The sequence below is a fragment of the Diadema antillarum genome, unplaced genomic scaffold (assembly GCF_040938485.1).
Source record: "Diadema antillarum isolate AM-2024a unplaced genomic scaffold, OU_Dant_1.0 seq00000333_RagTag, whole genome shotgun sequence".
In the NCBI taxonomy this organism is placed as follows: domain Eukaryota; kingdom Metazoa; phylum Echinodermata; class Echinoidea; order Diadematoida; family Diadematidae; genus Diadema; species Diadema antillarum.
The window spans coordinates 105,232-127,221 of record NW_027271349.1 but is presented as its reverse complement, the minus strand read 5'-3'; the positions used below and the strand labels follow the sequence as shown (position 1 = coordinate 127,221).

General features: G+C 38.7%; 1 protein-coding gene across 1 annotated transcript in view; it reads right to left on the bottom strand.

Annotated features, from left to right (window-relative positions):
* LOC139730753 (PCI domain-containing protein 2-like) overlaps nucleotides 1–21,990 on the bottom strand; it is a 51,564-nt gene that overhangs the window by 3,588 nt on the left and 25,986 nt on the right. The window contains exons 8-10 of the mRNA XM_071641615.1: nucleotides 19,020–19,095; nucleotides 8,749–8,890; nucleotides 1,834–1,934 (exon numbers count right to left, since the gene is read on the bottom strand). Coding sequence (XP_071497716.1) covers nucleotides 1,834–1,934; nucleotides 8,749–8,890; nucleotides 19,020–19,095 — 319 coding nt within the window. The remainder of the gene's footprint in view (nucleotides 1–1,833; nucleotides 1,935–8,748; nucleotides 8,891–19,019; nucleotides 19,096–21,990) is intronic.

Here is a 21,990-nt window from a genome sequence, read left to right as displayed (position 1 = left end):
TGACTGACTGCTTTTACAAGGGGTGGTTGTAGCTATTCAGGTATCAACATAGATTCATTTTTATAATCAATAAAACATGAGCCAACTAGAAAACTGCCAAACTTGTGAGGCCATGATATCACTAGCTCATATAACTTTCACGTGCTTGTGTCCAAAATTACTCTATATTTCATCAAAATATATCAAACTTTGGTGTTCCACATCTTCCTCCATTTTGGTCCAATAACAATGAAACCTTCACTGTTCTCTTTATTCAACACTCTACACACTTTTCGTCTGGGACAACTTTTAAAAGTAGAGATTCCATTCTTGTTATCCCTACAGCGTGCCACGACAGACCCTCTATCGGCTTTACCAGCACCTGGATGCGCCTGAACATGTGATCCACTGTAACAGAAAAGTTTTACGGCAGGCCTCCAACTGCACCCATTCTGATTGGACAATGGCCAAGATAAAACTTACTATTTTTTTTTCCGCCATCGCCCTGCAAGTTTTCTGGCAAGTGTCTTGTTGCAACAACTTCCTAGCTTCATACATTGAGTATTCCCATCCATGGACAGATTAAAGGGGGCAATCTGTCCCTTCTCATGTATTCTGGCATGTATGTGGGTACCAGGGACAACTAGAGTGCAATGCACTATTTCGGCCAGCCCTCCCATTCTTTGACTTTTAATATGACTTCCCCTGTTTACTCTGTCTCAGGTAAAGATAAACCATGTCTGGAAGAAAACAAATGAAGATAAAATCACATTAAACTATAAAAGAAAATGTATAGCAGAGGCTCGCAAAGATTAAACACAGACCCTGGGGCTAAATCACACAGATAATCCATTCCCAGAAGGGCTGACCTAGGATATTAGAATATTTAAAGAAGGGGGGAGGGGGAATGACAGAACAAATCCCTGAACAAGCAGCTTTATCTAGGAAGGAAGACATCAGCAAAATTCTGCTCTGGCTCAACTGAAGGGATTGATGCCTTCTTTGGCAGTTTCCAAGAAAATTTGGCCGTTGGAGGCAAACAACATTGACACAGCATGTGTTAAAACATTACATCACAATGCTGTCCAGTTTAGCAAACTAGTAACCAGGAGGCATAAAACTTGTACCTTGACTTTTTTCTTTACGTCTTCAGGATGCTTGTCATTACCCTCCATTTAAACAGAGAACAAAACAATCTTACACTACCCCCCCCCCTCCCATATACATGGTATATTCTGTAATGGACCACAAATATATCTAATTTATTATTCAATAAGTACGGAGTCATAATTTTCTTAGTACATATGCAGTAAGCCTTTGTTTGAAGCTAACCTTCTTTGCTTTGCACTTGAGAGTAACTTTGACTGGCAATCCACAAAGTAATCTCATTAATACAAAAATCGACATGGCACATGACAAAAGCATGAACTAAATTAGACAAAAATACATGCAGTTTTGACACAGAAAAAGAACAGATATTGAAAGAAAAAACTCTAATCTTTCTACTAAAGTCATTTTTCCAGTCAGCATAACACAAATAAACATGAATTTAGGCCATGAATGCAGACACTCCTGTCTACATTTTGGGAACCTGTTACACCAGGTTCCTGTAAGGAACAGGTTAATGCAACAACAATAATGAAAATAAAGATGAGAAGAAGAAGGAGGAGGAGGAGGAGAAGGAGGAGGAGGAGGAGAAGGAGGAGGAGGAGGAGAAGGAGAAGAAGAAGAAGAAGAAAAAGAAGAAGAAAAAGAAGAAGAAAAGAAGAAGAAGAAGACAAAGATGAAGAACAGCAACAACAACAACAACAAAGTGACCTTTAAATGACCTTTGTCCCTGAACTTTGACATTACCAGAAGCATCTTGACTGGGAGGAGGTAGATGAGGATGAGGCGTTTGTTGTGTCTGCTTGACCGATGACATCTCCGGAATGCGAAGGACAGGTGATCTTCGGCTGGGAGGGAGATAACAAGCAGAGAACTGATACAATGGGGCAAGTGGTCATTGCAAGAGGATTTCAAATGCCATTTCCACATAATGTTCAAGTTCCTTGGCTAATTTGCTGCATACTTAATCTACTTGTCCTTCACTAAAATGGCAACTCTAAGGTTTAAGGTATATCCTATAGTGGAGAAATATAAGATGGAACAGGTTAACTCTAATAAATCCGCTCAAATGTGAGAAAAAAAACAAGATTTACGAATTATAATATTTTAGAACTTTAATTTTCTAAAATATGTTGCCAATTTTAGAACCAGTTAGGTAATTAAGGAACTTTTGAAAATTCTAAATTGAAACAATTAATTACATGCATGAACACAAACATGATATATTCTGTGTCATGATGCATGTATCCTATCAACGACACATTAACACACCATGATTGAGAGACAACTCATAGAAGTGCGGCTGTCATCCCTTTCACTCCTTAAATTGATCACGTCCCAGCGCTAAAAGATGTCTGAATGGCATGACAGCAGTACCCCATGTGACAAGGTTAAATATCAGCGCATCTCACACTGTTCCATGGTTAAAGCCATTGACACTCTGTCATGAATCACGCATGCCAGCTAGTTGGATACTTAAAGGCATAATTACCATTTGCAGATGAAACAAAATCCCAGCATTAATGTTTCAAAATAGTTCTAAAATGTGAGTTAGGGATAGAAAGATCCAATGTAAAAGTGTTGATCAATATAATCAATGTTAAGTATTGTTAAATATACAAAATGTGAACAATAGTGATAATAAAATTGTTTCTAGACTAAACCATCTATAGTTATGGTTTGCTGAGAAAAATAGTGATATCTCCTTTAATATTTTAGGCTTCATTGCAAATTTTTTTATATGGTATAATGTTTTGTGATACAGCTGACCTACCATGTGCATCAAATGTGATAACTCGAACATTTTTTAAATTACTGCTCCCAATGGTAAACAATACCTTTAAAGGGAAAACATAGTTCTCAGAAGGGCTCAAAATTCATCCTCCAACATCTAGAATTTGCTTGCAATACATTGAAAGTGTCTAACACAAAATTTGCCTGGCTGACGCAATTTGCCAGGATATTGAGTTGCTTTGCAGTATTTTGAGATTAACGGTGTAAAATAATTTCGATTGCAGTACACGACTTTTATTTTTAAAGTGCCCTCCCCATTCACTAGTAGGTAGGTAGAACATTACATGATGATTGATCGTGTCCTGGCAGTCATATTTGCCAACAAGCTGCATGTGATTCACTCGAGCCCTGAAGATCTGTGGATTCCACTGCGGCCTATTAAGTTGATTATCAATCATCAATGATAAAAATTTACGTAGCAACCATGATCAGGTATGCTCTGAGATTAAAGATTTTCTGGTGAACCTTTTTGGGTAATATTTCTTATTTTCATCATTGCCAAATTGAAATTGTGCTATTTTTTCACTTACCGTACTCATTACACATATATGTTCATGTACATTTTAGAGCAAAAAAAACCTTCACTTTGAAGGAGCAGAGCTTACTACCACTTGACGCGTAAAGAAAATTTGTAGAACACATGTCTAAACATGCCATTATGCAAAGAAAATAATTCCTTTTTTCTGACTCTACATACACTGTAGGCCTACAAACTTGAGTCAAGTTCTACTAATCATGTTTCTGAAATCACATTGGGCCTATAGACAAGTTCATAGATTCAGTGTAGTGATGATTCTAATGGTCCTGAATTTTAAATCATCAAGACAAAACATTTGTACAGCTAGATATCACCCACTTGCAGTATCCACCTTACTTTCATGCTAACAAGCTCCTATGAATGTTTGGGAAATATTCTTTCACTGCAATGTGAAGACATTGTCTTCTGAAAGACCTACACATACACTGGCTTCCGATTCGTAAACGAATATTGTTAAAGATTTTGTTGATTGTATATAAGTCACTCTTCGGTCAAGTCCCCAGTTAGATTATCTGAATTATTACTGCTTAAATCTCAGACATACTCATAATTTACGCAGTTTCAAGGACACTCTTCTCTCACAAATTCCAACACGTAAAACAAAAGTAACATTGGACGACAGAGCATTTGCCTGTGCAGCTCCCAAGCTCTGGAATGACCTACCATTAGAAGTCAGGAAATCCTCAACTGTAGCAGTCTTTAAATCACGACTTAAAACACATCTTTTCATTGAACTGTTTATTATCATCAAGCACATCAGAAGCTTTTGCAGCACAGAAGAATATATGTCTATAGGTTTTGCGCTTTATAAATTGATATATTATATTATAATGATTATGTTCAGGCGCGGTCCATGATATTGCTCAATACTACTCTTGTGTCTCAATATGTTATTTTTATCTGATAATGCGTAGAATGTAACTCCGAAATGACTTATTGTGGTTAGTCGTTTTTTTTCCATGAGAGTGTTGCTCAATCCTGGGTATGCCTTTTCGTAGTCTGAGGAAGTGGAGCCATACTTAAACGTGTTCTGTATACCACAAGCTGTACGCGTTGCAGTGTTTTCATTTTCGCAAATTTTGAGAGTCAACCACTACATCTATATTTAATATTTCGAATTAACAATTTACAGAAATATTGCCTCCCATGACACGAATGCATTGTATACTGTCTCCAGGGTGAGAAATCCGTAAATCTTCTCTGAACGGTGATTATACATCTCTCGCAGTCTGTCAAACGTGGTTCTCAGCTGCGAATTCAACCACTTATTAAATTGTCTATTAAGTCCCAATTTTGGATATATCATACTCCTGAATACATTGCATCTAGCATATCCAGTATTCACTTCCGCTGTAATGCCTGAATGTACCTACATACTCTTGCATTTAAGTGCCATAAAAAAAGTTTGTGGCGAGCTTGACTGACGGGCAACGGCGCTTGTAACACAGCGATTGTATGCACCCAATGTTTTGTGGTGGAAAGGAGAATCAGTACTGTGTATGAACACCTTCAGAACTCTAAACACGTTAAGAAATAATGTTTCAGAAATGCGATGATAAAAAACTTCATTGTTCTGTGAATATGAAGGTGCTCAGGAAATCCAGTTTCATCTTGACAGCCATGCATTCTCCATGCAAAAACTGAACTGAAACCCCATTGCTCATTAAAATGAAGTACACAGAAGAAGGACTTCTTTCTTTTCTCTGGTTACAAGAATACAAGATGTATGGTTCTTGCTATGTTTGTTAGCAGACTTCAAAATAATGGTTGACAGCTTTACACTAAAGATAGTCATTGCCAAGGTTGCATTATAATTTTAGTTCATGCCATGACCCTTTAACCCTTGACAATGAAACAGTGTATGATGCCTTTGAAGGCATAGCTGTTTGAGGCTAACTTTACCCCTTTACACACCACTGTAGGAAACTCCTATCCATATTGAGTGACGTGACTTTAAATATTAAGATGAGTGAAGATCAAACCAATGAAAGTTTCATCAGAATTTTTAAAGGTTCATGGGTCCCTTTTAAAACTCTGAAAATTAGATTCTTTTTATAAGCTGGTAGGGCCTATATCTTAGACGTACTAGGTAATCGAGGCCTTTCCTCAGAATAATAAAACTGGAAGCTTCTCTGTGATGGAAGGGGAAACAATACTATGGATTTCCAGTGAATTTATTCGGACCTGGAAAATTCCAACTTGGTACAAAAGGAGAGCATATTTTCTAGAGACACAGGGTCAGGTTTTCATTTCTTTTCTTTTTTTTTTTAATTCTGAGGTTATTACCGTAACCCCGAAATTGGGAGACATTGTTCTTCAACCACGCAAGATTTTGTGACATTTGCAAAAGGTATATATGACCTTTAAACAAGGGAAACTCATTTGTAATGAGTGTGGCTTTCTCAAAGAGAGCAAACTAAAACTAGTGAAAGCGACATTGCCACAAGTGAAAGTTCCACTTCATAAGAAGTTCTCTAATGACCAATTACCCCCCCCCTTTTTTTCCCCCCTCATCTCAAGTGTTTCCCAGCGTCTCCTAAGAGACAGGCAGGTATCAGGTGAAGAAATGCCACTTGGCACAATGCTGTACTTGAACTTAGGGAGTGGTTTCCGCTTGTGTCTCTTTAGCGTCGTTGTCTCTATGACCACTCAGCCAAAGCAGCGCCGGGTATCCATGACATTGACCTCTAACATTCTTCCTCTTCCACAATTTGCCATCCCGTCTACTCTTCCTCGTTAAAGGTAATGTTCAGTCTTTGCTGCATAGAATTCCTACTTGTGACGGTTTCACATTTCGTCGAGTGAGAATGAGAAGGGCGTTACGTTGTTTCAAACACTATGGGTTTAGGGGCAACTTAACGCCCTTATCATTCTCACCCGATGATTTGGAAATATTGATGTGTGACAAGAAACTAAGACATAAAAGTACAGCTCCCGACACCATCTGAGGCAGGGGGCACAGCAAACAACATTTCAGCAAAACAAAGAAAATATTGATAAGCAAAAACAATGTCCTATAAAACTGTCGATGATGATGGAAATTTTCTTTTTGTTTTGTCTTGTCCACAATCACAGCAATGGATAGATTGTACAGTTCCATTATACAGCCACTGTATGAGCTATGGAGTGCAGGCTACGATGTTGTGAGGTTGTCGCTAGGTTGCACTTAGCATGCCGGTGGACTACGTGGTACTTTGTCCGGGACATAGATCCCAAGCTACTGATGAATACCCCTTCATAGTTTCAATTGATAGTCAAAGGCTTTTCATAACCACTTTGGCAAACGCCAGTGAATTTTCTTCCTTCAGTAAGACAAACTTTATCCAATGTATCGGTCATCAGGGCACTCAACGCTCACACACCAACTTCAGGTAGATATAATTGTGTGTCAGATGTGTCAATAGGGAAAAATAATTCCCAAACCATGTGGCCTTTCATATCCTCTCACCAGGATATGAAGAGAATAAGGTTTTTTGGCGCCTCCTGCAGAATATAAAGGGAGAAGAGAGCTCTGCAAAGTTTCTTACATTTGTATGAACATCTGTGGAAAAATATGTCCCACTCAACCAATGTCTCAATGTGTCCTGTTTAAGTGGCAAAATATATCATGGCTGGGAAATGTTATTGTGATATTGTCCCATTAAAGAAATACTCCAGTTTACTGAAATCCTGGTTAAACAGCAGCAACTGTTCAGTGTACGTACTAGCATCACAATACACTGACACCCAATCTCTTTCACCTCAAGAAAACGGAGCAAAAAAACTGGGGTGCGTTGCCATTCTCCAATGTTACGCCATAGTCAATGTGGGTCAAGCTATAGCATGTGATCACGAGATGCAAACATGTGCCGAGAAGATACACCGATCACTTATCATCAGGCCCCTGCAGGTACAACTGTACTGTATTTGAATTCATGTGACTGTCGGTGCATGCATCTTTTTTTCTTCTTTTGTTTTTGCCTGGATATTCACATGACTAGAATGTCCTCGTAGCTTCATTTTGCACCAAATTGAATTCCGCAATTTGAAAATAATGCCTCGCTTCACCAAAATCCAGGACGCACAGTATAAGATGATGTACTAGGTAAACTGGGTGGACAAACTGCATTCCCCTTCCCCTTCCCCTTCCACCCCCTCCCTCCTCCCCTCCCTCCTCCCCTCCCCCCTCCCCCATCCCCATTGGTGGTCATACTTTAATATTAACACTCAGGAAATATGGGCACTTCAATCCCAAGGCAACCATTTACATTTCACACAAAGCATGCAAAGTAAAGTCAAATAAAATAAAAGGAGCAGCTACATTGATTCTTGTAAGACTGTTGAGAACAGGAAATGAACACAGATGGAGTATACCTTCCATTCTCTTCTTCCGCTATTTAATCCTTTCATTTTCTATACATTCCTCAAAAAAGAAAAGGAACACAGAGAACATAGAGAATACTAAAACATTTTTCCAAAGACGGAAAAAAAAAGTCTACGTAGTCATCCAAACCTAACAACCAACCTGCCTGAATTCTTCCAGCAAAATGTCAAGTACAATTTTCAAAATTCCAAGGATTTTATTTCAAACTTCAAGCACACATCCATGACTTTTCAAGGACGAGTAAAAAAAAAAGGGGGGACTTATCATTGTGTGAGATTTGATGTCTACAATAAAGCTAACAAAGAGCAATGGGTATTGAAAAAACAACAACACTAAAGACCCTGTGGGTCTCTCGCGAGCTCACTTGAACAGTGCACTTCACCTTCATGGTACTCCACCCGAGGAAAACTATTCCAAAAAACCTTGAGATTCAAGGATTGCTGCAGGCCCCCAGAGCAATGCCCTCTTAACTTTGGGGTATTTGGGCCCCACCTTTGGGGTCCCATTATAGGGTACCACCATCACTTGTACAAACTATGCTCTTTCCCCCCAACGATTCCTCCTAAGTTTGGCCAGCCAACAGTTCTTTAAGAGGAAGCTGACACGTGAAAAGGTTTACGCACAACACACCTGACTGTGGGGGATTGACAACGCTAGACCGTCACCGGATGGTAAGTGATCATGATGGCTCACTTCAGCCATCTGACTGAAGTTAGCGAAAAAAGAAAAGAAAAAAGAAATGCACTGATTGTAAGACACGAATACAGCATTCCAACTGACATAAGGTTTTGTGCATGTGGCATTACACTACCATGCCATTATCCCCCTGTCACTTGAAGGGATACAGCGTGCACGCTCAAGTTGCGATAAAAATAAGTGGAAGTGGGGGGGGGGGGGGTTGGGGAGAAGACAAACAGCACACTGGATGGATGGAAACTGGCTCATTTGCATGATCCATCTTTCTTACCTTCCTTGAAGCTGCTCTCAAACATGTCCTTTCTGCCCACGTAGTACTTGTAGGTAACCAGCTGGGATATGCTGAAGCGGTCCTTAAGAGGGGAACTCTCGATGGCACGGATCAGGGGTTTACACAGAGGCAGCTTGTTGATCTGGGGTAAAGCAGTGATAAAATGTAACATCAGCGTGCCAGTAATTTACATTTTTTCTTCCAAGTCCTTCATCCATTCAGTCAGTCAGTCACTCATTCATTCATTTATTCATTCATTCACTCATTTACTCATTCACTCATTCATTCATTCATTCATCCATTCATTCATTCATTCATTCATTTATTTATTACTTCATTCACTCATGTAACTTAAGTCATTGATTTACTTAAACATTCATTAACAAAATTGTATCACCCTTTTATTCCATCCATGCCACTCACATCTCAATTATTCCATTCATTCTTGAATTCTTTCATCCATCAGTCCATTTCTACGTCCATACTTTATCCATTCATTCATCAATCCATCCACTCACCAATTTATCTATTTTTTTCATACAGTTAAGCAATCTACTCATATATCCATCTTTCCATCTTTTTATACTTGCATGCAAGGAGTTAGAAAATGCATCAGTAGGTCAATCAACTCAGAAACAGACACAGACAGACAGACAGACAGACAGACACACACAGACACACAAACACATACACACACCAAATTTCTGATTCAGATCAGTAACTGTTGGTATAACCTGCATTTCTAAGCACAATTTCATGAAAAATTCTATCCTTCGCAAAAAAATACTGAATAAAATCTGTTGGAACCAAAACAGCATTGAAGAAAGAGACTTCACGCCACGCTTCCGTAAGAATAGGTCAAAAATCGATCATTCTCACGACAACGATGTGGGAAAAGTGAACAAGGGATATCCCCTTGTTCAATGTCCTCTTAAAAAAGCACAAAATGATAGTTTACACATGGATCCATCCATCTACCTGGGTATTCATCTTTACAAGTACTAAAGCATGGCTCGACACTAACTTTTTTGTTTGGTGGCCCGATGGGGCCACCAAAATCCTAAATTTCAGATTTTTGGTGGCCCGAGAAAAAAATTTGGTGTCCAAAAAAAACAAAAAAAAAAACATTAAAAGTCCTTTTTTTTTAATGAGTCAAATATTTAAGATTTATGATAGTAAGAATTAGAAGTTAGACATACCTACTCATAAATAAACTTCAACAAACTTGCAACACTCACTCTCAGGCATTCATTCAGTCCTTTTCATCCAGCCTTTGAACAAATTTAACTGCTAATTTCCGGCGCAAAAAGTTACGAATTTATTGACATACACTTTTCAAAAAATTTTGGTGGCCCGAGGCGGGCCACCAAATTTGCCCTTTTTTGAAATTTGGTGGCCCGCTTTCATTTTTGGTGGCCCCGGGCCACCGGGCCACCGTTAGTGTCGAGCCCTGACTAAAGACAACATAAATAATGGCTGCAGAAACAGACAAACAGCTACCACACAGGCTCTCTCGTATTAAACATGTTACCCCGGGGTGGGGGCATGTATACACCACAACCAGCTACACCTACGAGAGAAGTACAATCTGTCAGCAAGATGCAATCGATGAGCCAGAAGCCTGTCGAGGCCCATGTTGTCGCAAGATCGGTCTGAGAGAGGAAGGCTGATTTCTTTCCAGGGCACCCGATAAATCCTCAACCCCCATCCCCCTCCCCCTTACTCCCACAGGCCCCCTGGACTGACACAAAAGGACACACCCCTCAACTTAAAGGTGCGATTGCCTACCTCTTCATTTACTAAACCTTCCACCAGAGTGAAGGGTCTTAAATAAGATATGGAAATGTTATCAAACTTGGGACAAAAATAGACAAATGATTAAGTTACGGAATTTTTCAGTTCCATAACTTTAATTATGGAATAACAAAGTTATGGAAGTTTTCACCACATAGAGACACTGGTTACAACTGCATCATCATATCATCTCTGGGTGACAAGACCTCATATCTAAAATGGCATATATAAAAAAAAAACAACAACAACTTCTGAACTTAATACTGAATATCAAATATAATGATTTGAGTTAAAAAAACAATACAATCATTAATATAATTGAAAGCAATGTTTTCATGATATTTGACATCAACACTGATGTATTTTGTGAAAAAGTTGCAAAAATGACAAAGTTTTTTTTTTTCAATCTCTTTAAATTAATGAGTTTTGAGATACAATGTACGAGGTCTTGCCACCCTGGGGATGATATGCAAATTAGCTGAGGAAATGGCATCACTTCGTACACCATTGGTTCGTACACAAAAATGTCGTAAGATTAGAAAAAAAAACGATGTAACTGTTCAGTAGTCCAATTTATGCCTTAAAGTCATCATTGCTTAGTTCAAATAATGCAACAACATCAAACATTTGATGCCACAGAAGTGCATTTTTTTGGTAAATCAATTCAATGACAAACAAGGAAACAATTTTGGTTGAGGTAGGGCTTCAGGTCTCAAACTTCTTTTGATGATTATTTTTTTTTAGATAATGAGAAACCTCTTATGAACTATGAAGAGGATATAATTCTGAGAGGAGTTCAAAGTTTATTTGATGAAAATTAGTTTTGAAATAGCTGAGATATCCAAAACAAAGCAAACTTAATAAAAGGTGGGACCCACCTTTTAGTAGGATCGCTTTGTTTTACTTTGTTTTTGGATATCTCAGCCATTTTAAAGAATTGTATGCTATAAAGTGGTTTCTTAATATCTTGCAAAAAGTTAAAAGGTCAATCCTTACCTCAACCAATACTATACCATCCCTTTTAAAGGTCAATGGAAGATTTGTGAGGCCGGGACAAAAACTTTAAACTATTCTACCTGTCTGATTTTACTCTACTAATTATAGCAAATGATGTTTTAGAACGGCACTTTAAACTGACCTAAAATCATTTTCACCCCACGTCCCGTATGTATTAGCCGACAAGCCTTCAGAATGTGGCTGCTTCCTTGAGGATAACTGATGTTACTAATGCATGCAGGTTGGCGGGTGTGGGTCGGTAGTCATGGGCCATTATGCATGCAGAGCGATCGTATCTGGGTGCAACGACATTTCTAGAGGTGGTTAACTTCACTCTATCGAGCGTGGGGTAATTAAAGATTCAGTGAGATGCATATGGCTCATAAACCATCACTTTTACTGGGTTGCCAACCCCTATATAGATCGAAAAAGAATTACGATTACATTTTGGAGGCAAAATCCTATTTTGGTTGAACATGGGAAACTTGCACATATCAATCACACTTAATAAACTACAGAAGAATTTTTTGTTCATTTCAAGGATGTGTTTTCTCATATTTGATGAAGAAAACATATAAAATATATACACATATGAGTTGGCAGCTCTGCTATTATGATATACATGTAATATGCAACCATTTTTTGCAATATCAGCCATTTACAAGTACAGGGGAAACTCGGTATAACGAACACTGCTATAACGAGATATCGGTTATAACGAGGAAATATTCCCGGTCCCAAATTTCCTTCCACACAAGTCTATGTAAAATGCTACTCTTATAGCGAGATCGGCTATAACGAAATAACTGCTATAACGAGATAAATTTTGTGACTTCCAAACAAAGAAAAACATAGTCAATCAAACCTGCTATAGCGAGGTAAAGCAAAATGCCTTCGGTAAAGCTTTACTTCGCCTGTGCTATCATCTTCCGAGATTGTAAAGCTTGATGCGCCAAAAACTGTCTTGTACACACATAATCATTTTCTTCAATGCACTCCAGCTAGCACTGCATGTTGTACGTGTAAGTGTGTGTGTGCGCGAACACTGATACATGCAGAAAATGTGGTGGGACGGCCATATGTGATACATGACATCATCATGACGTTTAGCAGGTGTGAGGCAATCTGATGCTGTGATTGGCCTTCTACTTAGGGAATTCCCCATCTTCACACACACGCAGTCATAATGTACATACAGAATGTGTCGCATACACACACAGCATTGTGCAGACCATATTCAAGCTTTCCACACAACACACACCCATACGATAACCACATACCAATCCACAGACGATCTTGATACAATCGCAAGCTATATAAATTTACAAATTCAAACATCTACAATTAATAAGAAACACATTCTTGATATTGGATTTCCTTGGCGAAAAACATCTTCTTACCCATAAAGGTGAGTAATTCCCCCACACACAATATCAAGTTATCAGTATTGATTAAAATATGATGGGTAGTCCCACATGTGCAAATTAATGTCTTCATGTTATGCCTTCTTTTATGCCTACTGATATAACGAGATATCGGCTATAACGAGGAAAATGACTCGGTCCCGACCATCTCGTTATATCGAGTTTCCACTGTACATGTATTGTCATGACATCATGGCATACAAGATTTGATATGGAAGACAAGCCTGCAATTCAGGGGTGGATCCGGGAATTTCCTACGGGGGGGGGGGGGGGGGGGGGGGGCGCAAACAATATTTCTGGTGCTACTTCCGGGTTTCATCTCATTTTTTCTTTTTATTTCTTTTGTTTTAACAACAAATAAAGACTGTAAAAGTGGAAATTTTCGCGGTGTTGAAATTTTTGCGCATTTCGCGCCACCAGAAGCTAGTGCGAAAATAAAAGCACGCGAATATTTTGGCGTGCCATATGTTCCAGTAGTTGATGTCCTGATTCCGCGGAATCAAAAACATGCGAAACTCTTCTTATTCGCCCAAGTGCGAAAATTAGTCCCGCGAAAATATCCACTTTTACAGTACGCCACTGCAATTTATAACATCATGTTTGATGGACAGCATTTGTATCCCCTTGTGATGATGTGTGATGATTAGTCACAAATGCACTGTAAAATCACTACAAAGGCTGGAGCATGAATGCATATCTGTACGTTTACTGTTTTAACCTTCGAGGTAAGGTAGCGGTGGAAGGAAAAGTTGAGATAAAAAATGTTCAATGTTTTATTAGCAATGAGGTGAATAAGATATATTGATGTATAAACACGGACTTCCTTCCTTATACTAGTCTAACGACAAAGTCAGATTTTTGTTTTGATCCAAAACCAAGAATATATGGCACTAGATATGTTCACACTGAGCTAGCTTTAAACTTCATGTTAACTTGAACTATGCTAGCTTTGCTGATAGAGGAACCAAAGGGGAATTTTACTTCAAGTTAGAAAGGGTGTTAACGCTCTTGCACTTTGTTAACTTTTGAGTTATCACTGATGCTATTAACCACAAGATAATTTCTTATAGTTAACTTATGGATAGCTTGATGATAAGAACACTTGCTAATGAGAAACACTGTGTGAACAGGCTTGTAAATAGGGAGCAGTTTTACCCCTTACTGATGTAAGTTAACTGTGTGAACACAGCTATTATTGACAGATGTTTGAGGTACGTGTTCATCTGGGTTTGCATGAACTTAGGGACTGGACCAGTGCAATTGTTCTTGGCATCGGGCTAATATTTCCAATCCCCTGGAGTTGGTAAAGCTTTCTAAGAGGGACTACCCCTTAAAGTATTATTTGGTGTTGTTTGCTTTATCGACACTGAGAAAATGGTGACCCGCAAAGTTTAGGAGGCACTTGTTATTGCCCCAGAGAACAATAGAAGAAGACCTACTGTATCATCAGGAAGTTGAATTTTTAGTATCGTATGAATGACCTCATCATCCCCTGTTTACACAGGAGGCCGGCGAGCCGGAAACGGTTGCATTATTCTCTTCATTTTCCTGACCTGAAAAATATATTTTGCTTGAACCCACCAGTGTTTATGCTGAACACCTCTCCCACCAGAATGAAATTAACAGCGATGTCACTGACTGATATATTTTTTTTTTTTGGAAAAAAAAAAAGGGCGAATGTAATCATGGTCTGTAAATTTAAACCCTAACCCTTCAAGTTCTAATTCCCATGTTTCTATGAACACTGTAATTAAAGCTAAACTGTAATTCTCAGAAGGGCTCAAGATTCATCATTCGTCATTTAGAATTTACTTGTAATATATTGGAAGGCTCTACTAAGAAACTTGTCTGGCTGACGCAATTTGCCGGGATAATGAGTTGTTTTGGAGTATTTTGAGATCAAAAGTGTAAAATAAAGAAAGTCTGTGTTCGAGACTTTTATTCCTGATGCGCCTCCCTGTTCAGAAGTAGGTACATATATATACATGTGGAATCCAGCAGTATGTGATGATCGAATCGGGCCCTAGCAGTAGCAGTAATATTGAATAGCATGCAGCTAATTACATGTAGCTGCATGCAACTTACTCTCACATGATGGATATTACAAATGTACTGCTATGGCTCGATATACGGCAATTAACGTAGTTCGAAAGATTACATCACGTAGCAGCTACGATAAGGTATGCTCTGACATTGCATTTATTCTAGCGTATCTTTTTTGGTAACGGTAATTGCCACAACAGGATACCAGACTGCTGTCCTGTTATCACAGCACTATTTCACACATTTCTCACGCATTTGTCTTAATTTTTTAAGAGCAAAAATCAACAGTTTCTGCAGTCAAATGGAAACTATGCTTTAACTTTCAAACACACCAGCAGTGGTAGGGAAAGAGTTAAGATGCAGGAGCTGTTGAATGGGGAACTCTGTGAGAAGAATCTCACGAAGTCATGGATTTTTTGCATGTGTTTCTTTCGCATTCTGTTGATATTCTAATGCGTTATCTTCTAGGACCCCAAAGTGTGCCCCCTCCTCCATCCCCCCCCCCACCCTGGACCCCGGTTCCACAGCCATGAGATGCCATGCTAGCGTAAAGAAGATCACAACCCTCTTCCTAAGCACACAGGGTCTGCCATCCTAGAGCTGCTTCCTTAACCTCACTCAATCAACGGTCTGTCGGATCTACCCTTCTCCACTGACGTCCATTTATTGAAGGCATTCACCTTTTTCACGACCAGCTTAGGTGGACTGACCAGACAGGAGAGTGTGAGAGCTCGTTTCAGAAAGCAACAGGTTCTATCAATGGTTCTACAGGCATATAATAATGTACCGTATGTCAAAAAAAAAATTACAACGGGAACCTTTCCAATGATAACTTTAAAAATAGTGAATCAATCCAAATACAATTTCAGGGTATGAAACTATAACTTATTACCCACATCTTATAGAAAACCCCATCCGATTTGCTTCAGTGGTCAAAAAGAAACGAGGAGTTTTGTAGAGCATGTCAGGAATCCCTTTCTTCCAAGTTCTGTCTATTGTGTTCACACATTAATATGCAGTTCGAAGAGCATCCAAGTGCTGAACTTGGAAGAATCACACTCATGACATGCTTTACAATAATCCACATTTCTCTGTGACCACTTAACCAAATTGAATGGGGTTTTCTGCAAAATAGAGCTAAGATGTTGTATTTCAAGACCCTGAAGTAGCATTTAGACAGTTTAATCACATTGGAAATTATCAATGCGAAAATCCGATTGTAAGTTTTTTTTGGACATACTGTATATCAAAATTTTTAGAGTGCTGCCGTGTTGCTTCACAAAACAGCATGCAGACAATGTGAATGTGGCTTGAAGCATTGCAATTTGGATAAATCTGAAAGACAAACCGACCAAAACCATTTTCCTTTTTCCTTCTTGGGTAATAATTATGATACGCACCATCTAATTGGGACTCATATAAAGTGGGATTATTGCTTTAATGTGACAATATCATGGCAACATTTCTAAGGCATGTTATATTGACTGCTGTATGTGGGGCAAGTCATTGGTTTAAATAGGCATATTTTTATAAGACATTCACAGAATATAGAAACCTTTTAATACAATTTGTTCGACTTTGGATTGAAAATTAAATAAATATTCATCAAAACATAGCGATAGGTGTAACACAAGAAAACGCAAATAATGTTACCAGTCGCTGAGACAACGCGTATGGAGGAATATCATCAAGTAGCTTGAGATTCATTGTTAGACAACACATTACATAATCCACTGATATGCCTGACCTTGTTTGAGCATGAGACAAAGCCCAAACTTTCTTTTCCTAACTCAAAACACAATATCTTTCACATTTATCAGCTCTGTAAATGCCTAACTCCCATGAAGATCTGACTACAGGTACTACAAAGACAAGGCTCTTGATCTGAGTATTCTAGTAATTGGACAGCAAAGGCATCAAAGCCAGACTTCACTCTTCTTACATCCCCAGCCCCTCCCCCCATCCTGCCCCCTCCTCCTCCTCCTCCTTTTTTTCAGTCAAAAATGTTCCTGGATGAAATTTACCAGCGGGAAATCCCCCAATAATTGGCGACAGGAAATTCGATTAGGAAGGCGTTGTGTACCTTTACCCTACACTGACTGAATTTTGGCAGCTCCAGGGGCCGTGGCAGAGAAAATTTTGCACAGATGCTACAAACACAGGGCCTGCATCATACTGAGCAAGAGAATATCAAACTGTCTTGCGCATATACCTGGTTATGTAAAATAGGTTGCTGCCAAAAACCAAACACACACACACAACACAAACACACATACTCAAAACTACACAGTCCACAAAGAGAAATAACAGAAGAAAATATATGTGATATTAGAAGAAGACAGAGATGAAAATGGACAAGAAGAAGACAAATAAGAAAGTAGGTGAGAGTCAGCATTACCAAAGAAAGGCGAAAGAAAAGCTAAAGCATTAAAAAAATGACAAGAAAGAGATACAATGTAACAGCAGAAAAATCTTGTGCTAAGACATTTATCGTACCACATTGTGAAATGACATGGAAATCGAAAGACATAGCTAGGAGAGGGACAAAATGGGCTGCAGCAGAAGTACACCGTACATGACTGCTAAAGCATTACGTCTCAAATTTACCATTTACAAGGGAAACCTTACTCCGCAATAAACTTGATTTCAATCAAGAGTACAGTCAGACAAAGAGAATAATAAATGTTTCACCAAATCAAACAGACCATCACACAGATGTCTGGTCTTAATATTTTACTTGTATTTAGTAGATTTGGCATGATTACTATTCTATTCAAATAAGAGGAGGTAATAATACCACGTTGCCTCACAATCTTTCCATGACTGTATTACATCAAATATCATGATATTTTCTGTAAGGATTACAGTAAGTAATCTGGTAGATATTTATCCTTTCTCTACATAGGCATCATTGCTTACTCATATTACACAATACAAAAGATGACTGTTTCTTTGCTCTGAATTAGTTTTTAAAATGTAAATCTAGTAAAGATTTTTGTGTCTGTGCAATGCTAGAGATTTGTTAAGCCGTGACATCATAGCTTCCCATAATTTACATTTTGAATGACTCTGTCCAACAACCCTGTTGAATGGAAGCATGCACACATTTTAAAATTCCCAAACTTTCATCTCTTTTCAAAACGAAGGCCACCAGGCTGCCCACTAAGACAACAAAAGGACCAAATTCACATAGACTTGAGAACATTACAGAAGGCTGAATGCCAGGCTCAAAGATGGAAAGAATGGAGGAGGGTAACAAATAGGAGAGCAAAGGGACACTCGGTCTTATGCACTTAAAGGTGCATGGTCCCCGTGTTTTAGTCAAATGCGTGCGCGGGCGCACGGTGCAAGTTTCCTATAGAGACCTACGCTATCGACTCCTCTTTAGCGCTTACGCTTTGGCCCACTTCCCAGAGTCCGAAGAAGTCCGATTCACGGTAGTCAGTGGTCGGATCACAGTTCGGCTCATGATTTGGCTGAGAGGGATGACAGCTTTAGCAAACTTCTTTTGTGATGTCATAATAACAAGCACATATGCACGCACCCTGGCATTACTACAGACTGCGCGATGCGCAGAGAAGACAACGAAGGCAACGTTACTTAGCAACAGCTACGCACTTTACTCTTGATGACAGCTCAACTTCAGTAAACTTCGTATCAATGCTAACGGTGATTGGCAGTATCATCAACAGCGCCCTCTACACTACCGGGACTATGCACCTTTAAGTTATGTAAACCAAGTCATCTCTTTCTTTCTTTCTTAAACTACTCTGTGTGTTTAGTCCTTGTGTATTTCCTCGTATTAACTTGGACCCTGGGTGGTGTGTCCCTTTAAGCTCTGTCTTCGCCAAGTTTACAGCCATGGAGGCATGTGGCATGTCAGGTGCAGACATTGGGAGCATCTGATTGGCAGTCCCGGAATTTACGAGGGAAAAACTAGCCTTCGTCGTCTCGGCTGTTCCAAGACAGAAGGAGAACAGCTAGCGAGAGAGTAAGGAGGAGCCAGGCACTCACCTTGAAGTAGACTTTGAAGAGCTGGTTGACGAGATAGAGCATACCCCAGCGCTTCGTGTCTTCCAGGCTAGCTCGTCTGAAAGGACAAACGGATGCAGCATGATGTAAGAGTCATTAACAAAAGGCTGATAAAAAGGCACGGCTAGTTCAGCTAAGTGTCTAGGCACATAAAGGGGGTTAAGTGTATCAAAATTAGTTTTGAAATTCACTCTCAACCTCACCATTAAAGTGTAATTTCACACCACATTCAAGTTTACTTCATATTAAAAAAAACCCCCCAGAATTATAAAGATGTTTCACTGAAATTGCATATATAGAATAAGAGAAAGTTGGGGAATTGTAACGTTTCACATGTTTTTGACATGGACATGTAAGATAAAAGAGGGAATGATGTCTCATAATTTTCTCATTGGTTCAAATCTTTAAAAATCATTTCAACTATATTTGGGGTGATGATTTAACATTGTATGCGAATGACATGCACTGCCTTCATAAGTCATTACTGCTAGATTATCACAAGAAACCCCTAATTATTGGTTTCATGTCAAAAACAAATATTCTGTAAATGTTTGTGTACAGTTCAGTAGGACTCTTTTAATGTCATTTATCACCTCTGCTAGTTTGAAGGATTTGATCACAACTGATACAACTGATACTAGTAACTGATACGTGAAAACAGATTACGCTTTAAAAACCCATAACTTACTCATTTATGGATTAGATTTTGAAACCTTTTCAAGTCTGTTTCTCTCATTTTACATCATGCAATAAAACCAACTTGAACATGGTGTAGAACTACACTTTAAAACCATAAGCACATAATTAGCACATAAAAAAAAAAAACAAGGGGAAAAAAAAACCCTGGGACACTCAACAAGGAAAAAAGCAGCAAAACAAATCTAGCGTTAACACAAAATTATCGCTGTTTCATTTTTGCTTTCAGTCTACTTTCCCAGTGACCTTCATACTGATAAAATGATCTCTGACAGCAAATTGGCAACTGATCAAAAGTTCAGTGAACCCAGGCACACACTCTGCTTCTTTATTCACTTTCTTGGATGGCATTCAGCTTGATGTAATGCAAATTAGCAACTCTGGGGAAGTCAACCTCTGCAGATCTAAAACATAAATGCAAAGTAAAAAAAAAAAAAAAAAACAGAGAAAAAAATAGTACCATATTTTGAAGGGAAAACAAAATTTTCCTTTTAAATACTATACATCCTAAATCAAATTCCAGATTTTTTTTTTTCTTTATGAAGAAGAAAAAAAAAACAACCTACAGTAAATACTGTAAAAACATACAAGTTGGGAGCTCTGTAACATTCTCATGAGGGCAAATTTCTAGGGGACTAGAATTCGACCCACGGAAGGCTCGACAGATATCAGAACTTGGCATGGGACTGCCCCGTAGAGTTTAAAACTAACTCCAGGAATCCCCCAGCGATCTGCAGCAGCTGTCAAGACAAGATCGTTATCGCAACCGAAATCTCTCCCCCCAAAGAAGGACCGTGAAGCAGGCACTGCGGGAGGTCTTGTTGAGGAGGGAGCTCAATGTGTATCATAAGGAGGAGGCAATAGTTGCAGACATGTCCAAAAAACACATACACAAAAATATGATTCCTCATCAAAATTTACCATCATGAATGACACCCCCTTGGTCTGAGGCAATCAGAAGATGCTTTCAGCACTTTTATGGGGAAAAAAAACCTTTGCCCCTTCCCCCTTTCCCCCCACAAAAAAAAAACAAAACAAAACACAAACAAACAAACAAAAAACAATGGGGAAATCATTAGCAGGGCTAAACATTAACTTTTTTTCCATGGTGGACTGTTCGGGCCATTAAAATCTTTGAATTTGAAATGCTTGTGGCCCAAAACAGAAAGAAATACACAAATTTATTTCGACTTTTAGCTACCTAATCGGGCCACTAACCTTTTTGGAAATTTGGTGGTCTGACATAAATCTTTAGTGGCCCCAGACCACCACTAATGTCAAGCTCTGATAACCGGTAAATACTTCAATATTACAAAGGTAAACTGAGATTTGTTTTCTTTTTCACAAACTGCAATCTTATCATAAAAGATTCTTCTTCACAAAATACTTGAGAACTCATCAAAGGTAATAACCTAGTCTTACACATAGAATACATGTACATGTACTGTGAGTAAAGTAAGTAAAGCTGTGTAAAGTAATTGTTGAGACAAAGTAAGACTTCAAAGTTAGGCTTTCATCCTAACCTTAATATCAAACGGTCATCCAAAAATCTTGAAGACCAGGGCCAATACAAAAGCTAAATTCGTTAAGGGAATGACTTTGCGTACCGGTACTTGCTTCTGGAATTGAGTGAAAAACAACTAGTGAGCAACATATATCAGACACACAAAAACCTACTTACACATGCCTCCATACATTTTATATCTGCATACACTTGGGAAATCCCCATGAAATTAATCAAAATTCAACGCCCATGCTGGTATACAAGTTGTATATCAGATTTAGACAGAAAGACAGACAAGAGCACGCAAGCACGTACACACAGACACAATTTGCAAAGCCACTCTGAAAAACACGCTCAATTCCCTGCCCAGACAAGTAACCTTCATGAATATTCTGCTACATTCATAAGCTAAATCAACATCATTAAAAACAAGACAAAAACAAACAAAACAAAACAGAAACCTCACACAAGCCACACATATCAATCACCATATATCAACTCTGCTAAATTACCTCCATAAAAATCATAAAACTGTGAGCCCTGAATACAGGAAATGTATGCATTTCCCATCAAATTACCACAAGCAGCTATCACTCGCAACCCTGAAGTTGCTACGTGCTGCATAATCGTCCCTGGTCTGTACGCCGGGCAAAAAAAAAAAAAGAGGCAACGTGACTTTGCTTGATGAAAACGAGATGGCAAGGATTGCCTTTGGCAACTAATCACATTTACTGGCCACTACAAGTGATTCAA